Below are 17998 nucleotides of genomic sequence, written 5' to 3'. Positions count from 1 at the left end.
TTTAGAAGAGACAGAGGAGAAGTGAAATAAGGCAAAGTGCTTGAAGGAAAAAGATTCCAAAGACACAATCTACCGATTATAAAATCAGAAATTAAATAAACAACCAGATAATATTTTAGTTATATTAAATGAGATTAATATTAGGAGAGATATTAAAAATAATTTCAATGATCTTTAAAGCAGTATTTATGAAATGTCTGCACCCTCTCAACAGACACCAGAAGCCCCAATTAAAAATTTCAAACAATAGTTTCTGAAATGGAACTTAAGCCTGCAAACCTTTCACACTCAAAGACAAAATAGTTACTTCCGAGCAATACTGGCATTTGCTCTCCATAAGCCTCCAAGGATCATCTGGCAACAATGCAGCAGCAAGAGATTCAATAAAAACAGATCATCTAGCTTAGAAGTGAGTGAAAACTGCTCTACAGAGGAGCAGAAAATTGAGAAGGTAAGAGAAGGCCAAGTACTAGAAAAGAGGCTATTCATCAGAGAATTGTACCTGTAGAATGTGTTGATGTTGAAGGTCACTAGAAAAGTCCAGAACTCAATGAAAAATATACTTTGATTCAGTACAAAGTAAATTATTACTCTAAGCATTAAAATAAATTGGAGAAATAGCACCTAGTGGAGAATTGGGGTGTCAGCTCAAATAGGTTTATTAAAACTTGAAACTGCAAGTAACAGAATTTGCAGCAGCCAAGTCTTATTAGCGAAGTCTTTTACAAAAGCCTACTTCTGATCGCAGAGGAATCCAGGAGTCACGAAGTCAAATGTGAGCATGCAATTAAAACAAAAAAATAGAGGAAGGACAGGAGTTGAGAAATTTATTCTACATTGGTAAATTTGAACTCATAACCTAGACTCAAATGACCAACTATTTGAGCCAGAGGATCTTTAGTAGCGAAAGACAGAATTTTTGGTTCAGTAGGGAGGGAAATGTTTAACCGAAGGTGATCACATAGCAAGTTCCAAAGGAGTGAAGTACCAAAAAGACACTGCCAACATACTTACAAATGAAACATAATACCAGCCTAATGTGACACTAATCTCCAAACTCTGAGGGATGAGACCAACAGGGAAAATTGTCACATTGGTACAGTAGAAAGTATTCTAATATAGCCCAGGGCACACTGTCAACACAAGGCAGAGTAATCATAAGACACTTAGTTCTATTAGCTGAACAGCTCATCTGTGGCACAAAGTGATACCAACAATATGGGTTCAATTCCCATACTGGATGAAGTCCTCATGAAGACCCCTCTCAACATCACCCCTTGCCGGAGGGGCAGTTGCCTTCTAGTTAAACTCACCAGTATTCATTTTTCTTGTGCTCTCTCTCATGAGACAGTTGCCTCAGACTACATCAACTGTCAATTTTCATTCCCTAGCACCAACACCCAAAATCTGAGAACAAAATTCAAATTATATAAATACAAACATTGAAATCACATGTGTTTACCAATTTTTTTTAAAAAACTTATCATAAAGGTGGTTTTCCACATCTATGTTCCCAATTCATCATGTGGTTAGTGGTTAATGAACCAGATGAAATTCTTCAGAAAGGCCAGAATACTTATTAACTAAAAAGTCAAAATTGGCTACTGAACTCTACAAAGAAACAAAACATCTTCAACCATTGTGAACAAATTAGTTGTTATTGTTCTATGTTTCAAAAGTATATTTCATAAATCATTCATTGACTACAGGGTGCTTTGAGATGGAGATCACTGATAAGATTCCACCCCAATATTAAATGAATAACTGTTTTTGTTAATGCTAAACTTAGGAAATGAAGACATGCCAACTATTTTTTCAGTGTGGCAAGTTCAACTTAGCTAAACTCAAGGTTGATTCCTATTGTACCAACATGATCTTTTCACATACCCTTCAATAATCATCCTTTATAGCTGCTACAATCCAGAGTGCTCCTACAGTAGATATAGCAAATATAGCCAGCGTAGGTTAGTGAAATAAATCTGATTTTAAAAAGTAATGACAACGATAATGATGAGGTTGCTGAAAAAGTGAAGAAATTACAGAATTAGCATGGCTTTTTACTGATTTTAGGGGAGAAAAAACATTAGAAGGAGTTTTGTGAAGAAATATGGAGACGATTGATATTGAATGGGTAGAATCTAAAACAAAAAATAGAGGAAGGACAGGAGTTGAGAAATTGAATGGGTGCAGGCATTATATTAAAATTATCATGCAAACAATTGCCATAGCTGAATGAGCACTGCTGATAAAACCGACATCAATTTACAAATCAGCGTTCAAATGTTCAAACTTTCTATCAAAACAACTGGAAGTTGCAAACAACCAAAGAATTTATAAAACAGTGCACAAATTTTTGACTTGTGATTTTATAGCATCTTTCTTAAACTCAGGGCATCCCAAAGTGTCTAAAGCAAATAAAATGTCAGCAGTTACGGAAGTTACTTCAAAAGTTAAACAAAATAAAATCTGAAACATTTTCACCATTCAATGTCCACAGAAAAGTTAAATTTATTTTATCTTGTTAATAGTTCTTAAGATTATGATAAATTTTAATCAAAAATGCTTCAATTTTCTAAAATCTACTTCCTATTTAAAACAGTGTAATTAAAATACATCAATATACCTGGCAGGTTTGTGGTACTTGCAGAGAAAGTCAAACCGCTCATCTGGAACTGGCACTCTGCTTTCATTGGGATCAATGGTACAGAAGGGAAAGTTTTCTGCAGCTGCCTGACTTTTTGTTAGAACGTTAAAAAATGTAGATTTCCTGTTTCACAAAGAAAAAAAAAATAGTTAAAAGACCAGCATTTCTGAGAAAAGATACAATGAAACAATAGTATTTTGCCCAACATACAGCAAAGTCTAATATATAAAGACAAGGGACTATAACTTTACATGACATATTTAGGCAATATTGAACAGGTCACAGTCATGAAAAACAGAGCACTAGTTTGGGGCATTGAAGCATTACAAAAAATAATAAGCTGAATTAAGTATTTGCAGAGATTTGAGGAGAACAGAGATTTATTTTAAGCAAAATGAGATCATTTGGTCTGTCACATCATTGCTAGTTTTCTGCAAAAGCAACATTACTAGTCCCATTCCTCTGCCCATTTCCCACAGCCATAAATTTTTTTTCTCCTCAGATAATCTGATTCCATTTTGAAAGCCATCACAGAATCCGTCCTCCACGCTCTCAAGCAATGCATTCCACAGCCTAACTACATGCTGTGTAAAAAGGTTTTATAATCATGTCACCTTTGGTTCTTTTGTCATTTACTTTAAATCAATGCCCTCTGTGTTTTTTTTATTTTCTGCCCTTAATGTCAGTGCTGAGCACTTCCCTGGATGGTCTAGTGCTAGTCAGAAGCATAAAACAAAATCCTCAACACTGATCCAATAATATGTCTAAACCCTAGCATTAAAAAGTACTATACCAAAGCAATAATCAATTTTATCCCCAAATTCAGTCATCCTATGAATGGAACTATTAATTTACAGTTAAAAAGTATGGAGTGAAGTAGAGGGCAAACACAAGCACAAGGGAAACAGGGATAATCTGCAGGAGGTACCTAAATTTTCAATGCATTAACAACAAAAACAAAAGGATGAAACTGGGTAGATTCTGTAACAACCAGTCCAGGCCACAAATATGAAAGCTAACCCTAAGAATTTGGTTTAAGTTTTCAAGCAATCATAGAAACCATGAGGATTATTTATGTGAGGACATTCAAAAAGATCATAGCATTTGCAACACAAGAGGTAGGAGGTCTACTTGTTTGTTCATGGAATGCCTATCTCTAATTTCCCTTGAGGAACTTTCTTAAATAGCTGCAGAACCAGCACTGAAGGTATACTCACAAGACTGTTATGACAGAATTTAAGGATATTGACTTAGCAATGACAAAACAGCAACATAATTTCAAGTCAGGATGGTATGAGACTTGGAGAGATACTTGAAATGGAAGCATCACAATATCTTAACAACCCTCAATTTTGATGGTAGAGCATACTGGTTTGAAAGGTGCTACTCAAAGAGACTTAGGCAAGTCCAACAGTGCACTTTGTCGATGGCACACGTACTACTTTACTGCGGGCTATTAATGGAGGTAGTGAACAATATGAATGAAGCTGGCTGCTTTGCCATAGATGACGAATGCAAAGTGTTGTATAAATTAACACTAAGACAAGTGCTGACTATTCAACTGCACTTCTGACTTGCACCTTGAATGGTGGACAGACATAAGGAAAATTAGGAGTCAAGTTACTCACTAGACATTCCTTGCCTCTAACTTGCTCTTGTAGTTGCAATGTTTATAATGCTGGCTTGGTGAAGTTTCAGGTCAATGGTAATGACCAGGGTGCTGATGATGATGGCAATCTCATGAGGCAATGGTTTCATTCTCTTTTGCAGATGATCGCGGCGTGCAGTTGGGTAACAAACCTCACTTGCCAAATCTGAATGTTGTCCATTTAGGCATGAAGGAGTTGCAAATGGGACTGAACACTGCAACCTGGTGTTGAGAGATTGTAACTTTGTCCACCCCAGTCCAACACTGGCACCTTCATATCACAGCAATTATCAACATCCACCCAACCTGTAATGGAGGGGAGGTCATTTATGAAGGAGCTGAAGATGGACCTAGGAATCTAGGATGAAGGACAGCAATGTCCTGGGTCTCAAATAACTGACCTCCAATAATCCTGATGAGATCTGACTCCACTTGGGGACAGTTTTCCCATGGATTTCAAATTTGCTATGGCGTATTCAATTGCTGCCTAAATGTCAGGGGCATTCCTTCATGCGTCCCAACTGAAATGCAACCTTTTCTTCCCCCACCTTTGGGCAAAAACTTATCTCAATTGTCCTGGTGCAACAGAAACTCTGCATTGAACATCAGATTCATACTAATTGGGGGTTGATAATATTTTCCAACACGTTGCTGATGTTTGCGATAATAAACCAGATTAACTTTGTCTGGATTACCAAGTTAATTCTGGGTATGGAGGGATTTTCTAATGAGAGGTTGAGTAGGTTGGGGTCGTAATAAGTGTTTAAGAGAACAGGAGGAGATCTTGTTGAAACAAACAAGATTTTGAAGGCACTTCACAGGGTAAATGCAGAGAAGTTCTTTCCATTGTGGCAGAAGTTAGGACTAGATGGCATCATCTCAAAGTAAGAGGTTCCCCTTTTAAAACAGAAATAAGCAGAGTAGTCTATCTGGGTCATTCAGTATATTCAAGGCTGAGAGACAGAGAGACCTTTCATCTGTAAGGGATTCAAGGGTTTAGAGCAAAAGACAGGAATGCAGCATGATCAGGACAGCCATAACAGGCAAAGCAAACTTGCTGAACCGAATGGCCTATTTCTGCTTCTACATCTTATGGTCCGTTTTTGTAGACCAACAAAAAAAAATGTGGAAGTCTCCCACAATGTCAGATCAATCTCAGTATTGTGGCTGTGCTGTGACAGCTTGGGTTAGGATGTCGTTAGTTCTGGTGCACAAGTCTTCAGTCTTTTGACTGGATGATACAAAGGCATATGACCTGTGCATTCAGCTATTTCTTTAAATCATGGAGTGATCAAATTAGCTGAATTCAGGCATCAATGATGCTGGGGACCTCAGAAGGGAGAAGATTAAATCAGCTAATGGGTACATCTAGCTGAAGATGGTTAGCAAATAATTAAGCCTCTTCATTTTCACTGATGGGCTTAGCTCCCCACTCATTAAGAATACAGGTGTATGTGAAGTCTCCTCCTCCAGTTAGGTTAACTGTTGTCTGTTGACAAATGAATTTGGCAGGATTGCAGAGATTTGATCTGATCTGTTTGAAATTGCTTAGTTCTGTCTATAGCATCCAGGTTTCACTGTTCAGCACACACCGTCCTGTGTTACAAACATCTGATGCACACTCACACACTGTTCATTGAACCAAGGCTGATCTACTAGTTTGCATGTGCTCACACAAATGTGTTTATGGGAGTTAGTGTTGCATTGCATTTGTAATTCTGGTGCTGTGTGAATAAACAAATCATCTTTCCTTTATATTTAAACTTAGCAAAAAGTTTTTTTTGTCTGATCAGTAAAATTACAACATTAAAAAACATTTAAAACACACCCTCTGAAGAAATGCAAAGGTCAACAGGGAGGTGAAGGATTTTAAAAAGGAGAAAGATACTCTGCCACTCCTTTTCTGCCCAAGGTGATGCCACCGAGAGATTCAATCAATAAAGCACTCAGTATAACAAAACAGCTTCATCTCCAGAAAGACTCTGTGGGCTTCATTCATATTGATACTATCATGGACAGATGCATTTGAACAGTTAGACTGGCGAGGGGGAGTAGGTTTTTCACTCTTACTGGATCTCTCACCACAGACCCAGTCTGGTTAATATGACCCTTCTAATGTTACCAAGCCAGTCTTGGTGACATACACTGAAGTTTGCACTTCCTTTCCATGTTTGTCTAATTTACTTTGAACTGATAAAGTATACTTTTGTGGCATTATCTAAGATAACAGAATAGCCTCCAGGATGTTTTTGTAAACTTGCATTTCATAATCTTGAACTTACAGCCCTTATCAGTTTGCTAATTTCAAGACTGCAGTCTAATGAGAGATAAGTGTGTCTATTCAGCTTATCAAATTCATTTTTAAATTACTCTTGAATATCCTCTTCCACTGCTCTATCAGAGCATGCACTGATCAATGTATGGAACCATCCACACATTTATCTTAAAATTGTATTTCAGTAATTTAAAAAACTTAGTCATTTTTTTAAAGAATCACATATCTAAAAACAAACTGCTACTTCTATACTTCAGCACTTGTAGAAAATGATCACTTCTTTATAAATGGAAGAATCCAAGTTTCTCCGTTTTTCCTCGTAATGAGACTTCCAAGAGAGCCAATAGCCTCCAGTTTCTTTGCTACATTGTCTCATTTGTTGAATGTTGCAAGGCACTGTTGGACTGTTGCTAAACTGAAATAATTAAATTACATTGGGTGTAAAAGGAGAAATATGTTCCATTCAAAGACGTACCTAGCTGTGACAAAATTGTGGAAAAAATAAATTCTATGAAAATAGTGTAAATTCTTGGCACTTTATGGAAGCAATCCTCTATATACATAGTCTTAGAGAAATCAACAAAGCATTTAAATTTCAACATTCTACTGCAGGTTCATGTTTTTTATCCACTTCAGTTATTATTTGAGATAAAGGATATCCCTATGATGCAGCTTAACATGTTACATAAAGCATCCAGAGCATATCTGTGATTTTTCTATTGAGAGATCTCTTCCAAAGACAAAGGGAAGGGAATGTTGAACAGAACTCAGCACAGAATTTACCTTGGTAGACAGTGAGTGAAGTGATCCAAGTCCAGCATAGTAGAGCGGCTGGCAAGGAATAAGTAGCACAAGGTGAGAATGTGTAAGGGTATAAGCAGGCAAGGAAAGAGTTACGTTCTGAATTTTGTGAAACAAGAAGTTCAGCTGAGCATGACTCCGATCAGGTAAGCACTTACAGTTAATGGTGGGGGTACTGGAGGCAAGAGTAATGGGTTAACAAGGTGGAAAAGCATTCATTATGTACAACCATTTAACAATATTGGAAGCATTGAGTATACAAGGTCAGCTAACAAGGTGAAAAGTAACCATTGGATGAATCCAGTTAACAAGGTTAAGAACATTCATTGTATAACAGTAAGGGGCTTGGCCTCTGCTATTGATACTCGTTGATTGTAACAGTCACCCAATGAATATGTTTGTTGCCTTATCTGGATGCTCCTCCCTATAAAATGACTATATAGTTCATTGAGAAACTACTGTTCTAGATAAGACCGTGAACTCATGCCTCTGTGGACATGGGCGATTGTTCTCTCTCCTTCCAGGGCCTGCAATAAAGATGAAGAAGGTAAAACTATACAGTGGCTCTGAGCATCTTTCTTTGAGTGAGAGGTGAATGGGACGATAAAGGGGTTCCTAATTTCTAAACCTTCGCAGTATGAGAGCTCAGACTTACAGACGCAATCCCTCACAGGGGTGTAATTTTGAAGACTCGATGAATGAACATATCCTGTACTTTATAACAGCTGCATTACACCGTCCAGCATTGTGTTCCTACTTACATACAAATCAAATTGCGAATGAACTCCAGAACTGAATCTATTTGCAATTCGCTACTCAAGTAGTCATTTGTAAGTACAGAACTTGAATACTGCTATAAAACAACATGTTTTCAAAGCTTTCAGACTTACATTCATCAGGACATTTAACAAGAATTGGTTTACTTGCCTTTACTGGTTTACATTGAAAACAGGAGTTGGGAGGTCATGTTGCAGCTATATAGGATATTAATTAGGCTACTTTTGGAACGCTGCATTCAGCTCTGGTCTTCCTCCTATACGAAGGATGTTGTGAAAACTGAAAAGATTCAGAAAAGATTTACAAGGATGTTGCCAATATTGCAGGGTTTGAGCTATAGGGAGAGGCTGAATAGGCTGGGCTACTTTCCCTACAGCATCAGAGTCTGAGGGGTGACTTTATCGAGGTTAATAAAATCATGAGGGGCATGGTTAGGCTGAGTAGTCAAGGTCTTTTCCTCAGGATAGGGAGTCCAAAACTAGAGGGCATAGGTTTAAGGTGAGACGTAACATTTTCCACACAGAGGGTGGTGCGTGTATGGAATAAGCTGCCAGAGGAGACGGTGGATGCTGGTACAAATACAACATTTATGTGGATACATAAATAGGAAAAGTTTAGAGCTATATTGGCCAAATGCTGGTGAATGGGAATTGATCAATTTAGAAACGGTCGGCATGGACATGTTGGACCGAAGGATCTGTTTCCGTGCTCTACATCTCTATGGTTCGATGAGCATCAATTCAAGGAAAAAGTTCAACACATTACAGGAAAGTGCTGATTGGTTGGCAAGTGAACTTTGATTGTTAAAGTCTTTGCATGGAGAATGCAACAATTCATTCTAATTGATAGTTAACAGGCAGACTCTCATTATTTTAAACCAGGTGGGATGACATATTGCCAAGAGAAATTAAAAAGCTACTGGCTGTCCCCTGTTTTGCTAAGATGAAACAGTGTGTACACATTCTTTCTGTCTATAAAGAAAGAGCGTCCAACGCAATATTATATTGCTTTCAGCCCAGACAAGTGCGCCACACTGCATGTTCCAATTCCTGAATTGGCTACCAGTCTAATTCCTCACACATTCAGGATTATCCAGCAAACAATATTCAATTGCTGAATTGCATCCAATGGTGGGCACTGTGTGCACGATTTGCAAACACAGGCTAGTTGGGCATAGTCAATGCCTTGCATGTTATGAACAACCGAAGGCACATACCCCTTGATACAATCTACCAGTGCTTTCAACAAATAGCCTACATATGTGGGTTCAGACCAACACTGAAATAAATTCACATAGCACATTACTCAGTTGTGTGATGGGCAGAAGCTTTTGCTGACTTGATAGCACCATCCTGTTAATAGTCAGCACCACTCCTCTTACAATTACATAGCAGTAGAGTGAAATCTATTGTTCAAACTCTTGAGATGGATTACTGTAATCCCAGGTAGACAAGGTAGCTTTCAAGAACGACTGCCTTAAAGCTGTTAACAAATTTCTGCGATACACAGGAAGAAATGTTCTGATCAGTCTTTTTACACCCTGATCAAACAGAGTCAATGTGCTTGGCTTAAAAAGTTAAACAAAATCTGATAGTTAATTGTCAATCAACAAACTGGTTCATTCTCTATGACAATGATTCTACCAGAGACCACTTCACAACCAAGAAGCATTCTCTTGTGGCATAAACATTGGCTTTCCCTTTGGGAAATGCCCTGATGAATTCAAAATTTAAAAACTAAGACAAAATGTGTTTATTTTCTGCAGTAAACAAATACTCAGCATGAAGAAAAGCACAGGTAAGCAGAGATATTAAGCAGATAAAAACCATGCAAACTGAGGAGGAAGACATTCAGCAAAGTATAGGAGACACTGAACAAAACACAGAATCAGAATAATGAGAATGACTTACTCAAATTTATTCCAATTTATAAATCTCCAAAAGTTTGTTCAAATTAGAAAATTAGAATATGTATTTGATCCACAAGAAATTAATGGTAAATTTACCAATTTCTACAATGACCTATAGGCTCCCATTTCTAAATTTTCACTTTCCCATTTGAGTTTTGTAAACAAGGGATGGGAGAAACTGGCATTCTTAAACTCCATTTTCAAAGGTGCACGTTAAGATGGCATATGTTTGTGCTGGTGCATTGTACAAGTGGTTAATTATGCCTTATCATTCAACACATAGGAAATAGCGTAGAACTCAGGAACAGATTAAAATATTTTAAAACATGCATAATTCCATGAATTTCCTAGTATAGACACAACAAATCAGGCTCACAATAGTTGACACTCTCAAAACTTTGAAACAAATTATTGTTTACGACATGTTAGCAATTGACTATTTTCAATCAACACTATTTTCATCTCACATTAGGGACATTTTTAATACCATTTGGTTAGTTTTTTAAAATCAGATACAAACCATCAAATAGTAAGAGAAAGGTAAACATTAAGACTTCTATTTAGTTTTAAACCCAGGTGAAGGTTATTGTTTGTCTCCTATCAAGGCATGTCACTAGTTTCTGACAACTCAATAGCATCTTATGATAAACAAAAAGTGAATAGAATCAATTAATTTTACTTCTTCAGACTAAAGTAAAAGCTTACAGAGGAAGTGATGATGAAAGTGAGAAAAAGTCAAATAATTTTCCACTAGTTCACAAAATGCAACTGGCACAATCCCTCGCATAGAATACATTTTTTCACATTGATACAAGTGAAGAGAGTTTTACTTTGAATCTAGCTTACACAACATCAAATTTTACATTACTTTAGTCTGCCAAGAGGGCAAATTTGTTCCAATATTCATCTCTGAACCAATATGCTAAAAAGTGTGTAATTTGATCATAAAACAGAGAAAATAAGAAGCCTAAAACATTTGGCAACATAACAAGAATATCATAAGATATACCAGTTTATATCAAAAATTATTAGAAAACATGTCTTTTCCTCTTTCTTTGCGTTATGACATATCAAGGGACAATTAAAAACAACAGGAAATGTTACAGCAATTCTCAAACAGGGATCTGGGATTCCTCAGAGATTTTCCAAGAGTACTCAAAAATAAAAAGTGGAAGCATTCACCAAGCAAACCGAGCCTCATGAATGAGTGGAGATGAGAGTGGAGTGTCACTGGCACACTTGTGGTGCACAGTGGGCTAACTATCTTAAGAGAGAAGTTTGCATCATGGAGCACTGAAAACCACATTAAGATCACTATTTCTCAGTATAAATTTTTAAATATATACTGGTTTAAGAAAGAGTTATATTCATACAGTACAGAAAGAGACCCTTCAATCCAATTCATCCACATCAACTAGACATCCCAATGTGACCTTGTCCCATATCCCTCTAAACACTTCCTATTCATATATCCATCCAGATGTCTTTAAAATATTGTAACTGTACCAGCCTCCATTATTTCCTCTGGCAGTTCATTCCACACATGGACCATCCGCTGCATGAAAAAGTTACCCTCAGTTTCTTTTTAAATCTTTTCCCCCCTCACCTTAAACCCATGCCCTCTAGTTGTGGACTCCCTCACCCAAGGAAAAAGACCTTGGCTATTCATACTATTCATGCCCCTCATGATTTTATAAACCTCTAAAAGGTCACCACTCAACCTCTGACACTCCAGGGAAAAAAAGCTCCAGAATATTCAGCCTCTCTCTATAACTCAAACTCTCCAGTCCCAGCAACATCCTTGTAAATCTTTTCTGAACCCTCTCAAGTTTAACAACATTCTTGCAATAGAAAGGTGACTAGAATTGTATGCCGTATTCTAAAAGTGGCCTCACCAATGTCCTGTATAGCTGCAACATGACGTCTCAACTCCACTACTCAATGCCCTCACCAACGAAGACAAGAATGCCAAACACCTTTTTAACATCCTGCCTACCTGCAACTAGACTTTCAAGGAACTATGCACCTACATCCCAAGGTCTCCTTGCTCAGCAACACTACCCAGACCCTGTTATTAAGTGTATAAGCCCTGCCCTAGCTTACCTTACAAGATGCAGCACTTCATATTTATCTAAATTAAACTCCATCTGCCACTCCTCAGCCTACTGGCTCATCTGACCACAGTCCTGTTGTACTGAGATAATCATCTTCATTATTATGACACCACCTATGTTGGTGTCAGCTGCAAACTTACTAATCACGCTTCCCATATTCACCTCCAAATCATTTATATTAATGGCAAAGAGCTGTTCACTTCAACTTATTAAAATACATTCTATGCAACACTTTTACGTCTATTATTTCAGTAATATAATTTGGATAGGAAGAATCCACAAGGATTTTTTCAATGTTATAAAACCACTCATAAATAAACCCACTCCTCAATTTAAATACTGCCTCCAAATCAATGCAAAGGGGTTTGTTAATAGTCTACTTATTGAGCATAACTACTTTCTAATGCAGCTGTGCATACTCACTCCTTTCCAGGTACACCATGATGTTCCAAATGTATAATGATGACATGAGGAGAATTGTCAACAGGTCGGTGGAGGACTCAAAAAACAAATACCTCCAACTGTAACTACAATTAAGATATGAAAAAAATGGAATTTTATGGCCATGTGTTTTTGATTACCAATGATTATATTCATGAATACAATTTATGATGATGTCAAAAGATGTCAGAAAATGTGGCTGTATTTGAATTTAGAACTGAAGATCACATTCTGCAGTCAGTTTATACTGTGTTGCATCTATTGCACCATTTACTATAGTATGTAACAATTCTAAAGATACTCCCTTAAGACTCAAAAGATTAATGTAAGTAATTTCATCTGCTGCAATCATAGTAATTACAACACCCACATCAGTTATTTTTGGCCCCAATAGTTCAGATGTTGCTCATTTTAATGATTAATTCAATTCATTCCACATGTGCCCCTAAAGGGGATAGTACAGTAAAATTCATTCATAAATATCTTATTTAAATACTGCAGCCAAAAGTATTTAAAACTCTGTCAAATTGGGCTAGCAGTGGACACTAACAATCAACCTTTTCTTTAATGGGAACCACTTAGTCTGTAATGGATTGTCTGCTATCACACCTGTCATATCATGGACAATTTTATTCTGATTAAAAAAGGGCCAGGTATAAGGAATGCATTGTTCCCACATGGCTTATCCACATTGGAAACCTTAAAATGTTAACTAAAACCTGATGGATAATATTCTACACACATTTCAACTGAAAATAAAAGCAGAACACTAGAGCTAGATTATCAGAAATCCATGCATCAACGCACATAATTTTGTGGCAGTTTAGGAAATGAAATGAACTTTTGACCTCTCAATTCATTTACCAGTAAACTATTGTACCATATGACCCATCAACAACAGAAGAACCAAGTGTGTAAATGTCAAAACACTGTCAGGACCATGGCACTTTGGAAATGATGTTGTCAAGAAATGACACATAAAATGCAAAAGCCTTCCCCATTGCTGATGTGAAATGGTAATGAACAATGATGGAGTTTTCCCTTACAAGATGCCACATTGTTCCTATCAACCACATCCTGGAAAATATGGCTAATGATTTGCATCAGAATAACAACCACGACATCTGTAGTTATTCTCATTCATTTTTGATATCTATACACAGCACATCAGTTTTAAGTGTGAGATGAATGCACAAACACAATACACTTCCTTGAAAATGTTAGCTACATCTGTCTGATGTAAAGTGCTCATAGACAGAACAAAATATAATATTAGAACATTACACAGTTGCAATATTACATATAGTTTTATGTTTCCCCTTAAAAAAGGAATATAAAAGCAATGAAAAAAGCAGTACATTTTCACTGGTTATTACCAAGGGTTAGGAATTAGTTATGAAAAGATTGGAGAAGTACAAACACATCCCATCATCACCCCTCCACACCACCGCCACACTACCCCTTCTCCAGCCCAAAGCTGAAAAGATCAAGGTGTAACAGAGATTGCTTGCATACTGTTTATTTACAGGAAATTAACCATGAAACTGCAAAAGAACAATTAAAATGATGATTCCCAACTGTGGTAATAAACTAATTACAAAATCAAGAAACATTCTGTTCCTATGGGGTTGGAAACAGAGTACAGAGCAAGCTTTTCAATGTTTGATGTGACAATATTCTATAAAAGGAGATAATCAGAATTAATCCTTCTATAATTTTTACCAATTTTCTCAATTTTGAGAGGAACTGTTTCAAGTCTCAACCAGTCCTAGTCCATTTTTTTTTAAAAACAAGTGACTGAGGACAACAGGAGCAGAGAAAATTCACTGTAGTGTATATTAATACAATGCTCTAAAGGAGGACTTCACTGTCAGACAGAAAGAGGTACCAAGACATAAGCAGGACATGATATATATTTCATTCCCATAAAATATATATCATCCCCAAGAAAACAAAGATTATCCAGGCAGGGATTAGACAGCCATGGCTGACAAAGGAAGTCAGGAAATGTATCAAAGAAAAAGAGAGATCCTATAAAGTGGCCAAGAGCAGTGGGAAATCAGAAGATTGGGAAGGCTACAAAAATAAACAGAGGATAACAAAGAGAGATATAAGGAAGGAGAGGATCAAATATGAAGGTAGGCTAGCCAGTAATATTAGAAATGATAGCTAAAGTTTCTTTCAATACATAAGAACCAAACGACAGGCAAAAGTAGACACTGGGCCACTTCAAACTGATGCTGGAAGGCTAGTGATGGGAGATAAGGAAATAGCTGGAGAACTTAATAAGACTTTGCGTCAGTCTTTACAGTGAAAGACATAAGTAATATCCTAACAATTACAGTGAGTCGGGGGGCTGAGTTGAGTATGGTTGCCATTACAAAAGAGATAGTGCTAGTAAAGCTAAAAAGGTCTTAAAATTGACAAACCTCCTGGCCCCGATGGGCTACATCCTAGAGTTCTGAGGGAGGTGACTGAGGAAATAGCGGAGGCATTGGTTGAGATCTTTCAAAAGTCACTGGAGTCAGGGAAAGTCCCAGATGATTGGAAGATCGCTGTTGTAACCCCATTGTTCAAGGATCAAGACAAAAGATGGAAAATTATAGGCCAATTAGCCTAACCTCGGTTGTTGGTAAAATTCTAGAATCCACCATTAAGGATGAGGTTTCTAAATTCTTGGAAGAGCAGAGTCGGATTAGAACAAGTCAACATGGATTTAGTAAGGGGAGGTCATGCCTGACAAACCTGTTAGAATTCTTTGAGGAGGTGACAAGTACGTTAGACCAAGGAAACCCAGTGGATGTGGTCCATCTAGACTTACAAAAGGCCTTTGATAAGGTGCCACACAGGAGGCTGCTGAGTAAGATGAGGGCCCATGGTGTTCGAGGTGAGCGACTGGTATGGATTGAGGATTGGCTGTCTGACAGAAAGCAGAGTGTTGGGATAAAAGGTTCTTTTTCAGAATAGCAGCCGGTGACAAGCGGTGTCCCGCAGGGTTCAGTGTTGGGGCCGCAGCTGTTCACGTTATATATTAATGATCTGGATGAAGGGACTGGGGGGCATTCTAGCAAAGTTTGCCGATGATATGAAGTTAGATGGACAGGCAGGCTGCAGAAGGATCTAGATAGTTTGGGACAGTGGTCCAGGAAATGGCTGATGAAGTTCAATGTAGGCAAATGTGAGGTCTTGCACTTTGGAAAAAAGAATACAAGCATGGACTACTTTCTAAACGGTGAGAAAATTCATAAAGCCAAAGTACAAAGGGATCTGGGAGTGCTAGTCGAGGATTCTCTAAAGGTAAACATGCAGATTGAATCCGTGATTAAGAAAGCAAATGCTATGTTGTCATTTATCTCAAGAGGGTTGGAATATAAAAGCACCGTTGTGCTACTGAGACTTTATAAAGCTCTGGTTAGGCCCCATTTGGAGTACTGTGTCCAGTTTTGGTCCCCACACCTCAGGAGGGACATACTGGCACTGGAGCGTGTCCAGCGGAGATTCACACGGATGATCCCTGGAATGGTAGGTCTAACATACGAGGAACAGCTGAGGATCCTGGGATTGTACTCATTGGAGTTTAGAAGGTTAAGGGGAGATCTAATAGAAACTTACAAGATAATACATGGCTTGGAAAGGGTGGACGCTAGGAAATTGTTTCCATTAGGCGAGGAGACTAGGACCCGTGGGCACAGCCTTAAAATTAGAGGGGGTCAATTCTGAACAGAAATGCGGAGACATTTCTTCAACCAGAGAGTGGTGGGCCTGTGGAATTTATTGCCGCGGAGTGCAGTGGAGGCTGGGACACTAAAATGTCTTCAAGTCAGAGATTGATAAATTCTTGATGTCACAAGGAATTAAGGGCTACGGGGAGAATGCGGGTAAGTGGAGTTGTAATGCCCATCAGCCATGAATAAATGGCGGAGTGGACTCGATGGGCCGAATGGCCTTACTTCTACTCCTATGTCTTATGGTCTTAAATGCTATACAGTTTGTTCTGCTATAGTTTGAATTTCATTAACATGATTTTGCTATAACGCAATTGACCAACTGTGGACACTATTTCTAAAGCGTGAACCTATGAAGTGTGTATTGATTACAAGGCGATTCCAGCCCCATTAGTTTAAATGGTGCAGCCATTACTCAATTTTCTTATAGCACAGGATTGCATAAGAATGCGACTACCACATTATAGCAGAACTGACTGTATTCAAGGACCTGTCTAAAGTTTCTTCTTTCTTGCCTCATCATTCAGATCTAGCATGCATTCTTGGTTCTAAGCAAGAAAAGATGCTCTAAACAAATTCTATTTAAATAAGTGTCTTTTGAAGAATAAGCAAGAGAGTCCTTTGCACATGAATTTTCTTGAGATCTGGGTAGAAGATAACTTGTATATTGCTCAACTTTATCCAAAGCTAATTCTATTGCTTTATAACCAATCACCATATTCCTCAAGTATGTGGATACTCAAAATAGTTTAAATAAATCAACGTGTATCACATGAAAAAGGCTTAAAAGTCTCTATTTCCTGTCAATTCCATTAATGATACACATGCTTGTAATGGAAACTGCTCATGTAAACTTGCCATGGGCTAGGAAAAGAAATCATGGGCCCTGGTACTGCCCTGGTTTCTGGCACCTGACAGGTTCGGTCAAGCACCTTCACAATACACCTTGAGTCCTACAGAATAGTGCAGTAAAGAAGGCAGCCATTCAGTCCATCAAGGTTTGGGTCAGTCTTTCAAAGAGAAATCCAGTTAGTTACCTACTTTTATCCATGTATTTATCCAATTTCCCTTTGAACACTAAATTCAATCTGTATGTCCCACAATATCAGGGAGAGTATATTTCAAAACATAACAATCCGATGTCAATCGTTATGTTGCCTCTGTTTTTTTTTGCCAATCAACTTGTGTAAAATTAAATCTGGGTTACATCTGGACCCCGTGACAGAGTCCATTGTAAAAGATTTAAGAGTCTGACACTTGGAAAACAGTGAAACTATCAGAAACAGTCAACGTGGTTAAGGGACAGCCAGTGGATGTGGTTTGCTTGGACTTTCAGAAGGTTTTCGGTAAGCTCCGACGTAACAGATTAGAATGTAAAATTAAAACCATGGGGTTAGGGTTACTGTACAAATGTGGATAGAGGACTGGTTGACAGAATAGGAAACAGTAGAAATAAATGGTCACTTTTTGAGAGCAAGTCAGTGACTCAGAGTACAGCAGGGCTTAGTTCTTGGAATCCAGCCACTCTCAATATATATTAATGATTTAGTTCAGGGAATCAAATGTAATATCTTCAATTTTGCAGACAACATAAAGCTGAGTGGGAGGATGAACTGTGAGGAGGATGCAGAGATGCTTCAGGGCAATTTGGGCAAGGTAAATAA

General features: G+C 37.8%; 1 protein-coding gene across 1 annotated transcript in view; it reads right to left on the bottom strand.

Moving 5' to 3' along the window:
• Positions 1-17998, bottom strand: part of ola1 (Obg-like ATPase 1) — a 216548-nt gene that overhangs the window by 180967 nt on the left and 17583 nt on the right. Inside the window, exon 3 of the mRNA XM_072579197.1 lies at positions 2624-2767. Coding sequence (XP_072435298.1) covers positions 2624-2767 — 144 coding nt within the window. The remainder of the gene's footprint in view (positions 1-2623; positions 2768-17998) is intronic.

Source organism: Chiloscyllium punctatum, chromosome 10, assembly GCF_047496795.1.
Source record: "Chiloscyllium punctatum isolate Juve2018m chromosome 10, sChiPun1.3, whole genome shotgun sequence".
In the NCBI taxonomy this organism is placed as follows: domain Eukaryota; kingdom Metazoa; phylum Chordata; class Chondrichthyes; order Orectolobiformes; family Hemiscylliidae; genus Chiloscyllium; species Chiloscyllium punctatum.
This window is presented reverse-complemented; position numbering and strand designations above follow the sequence as displayed.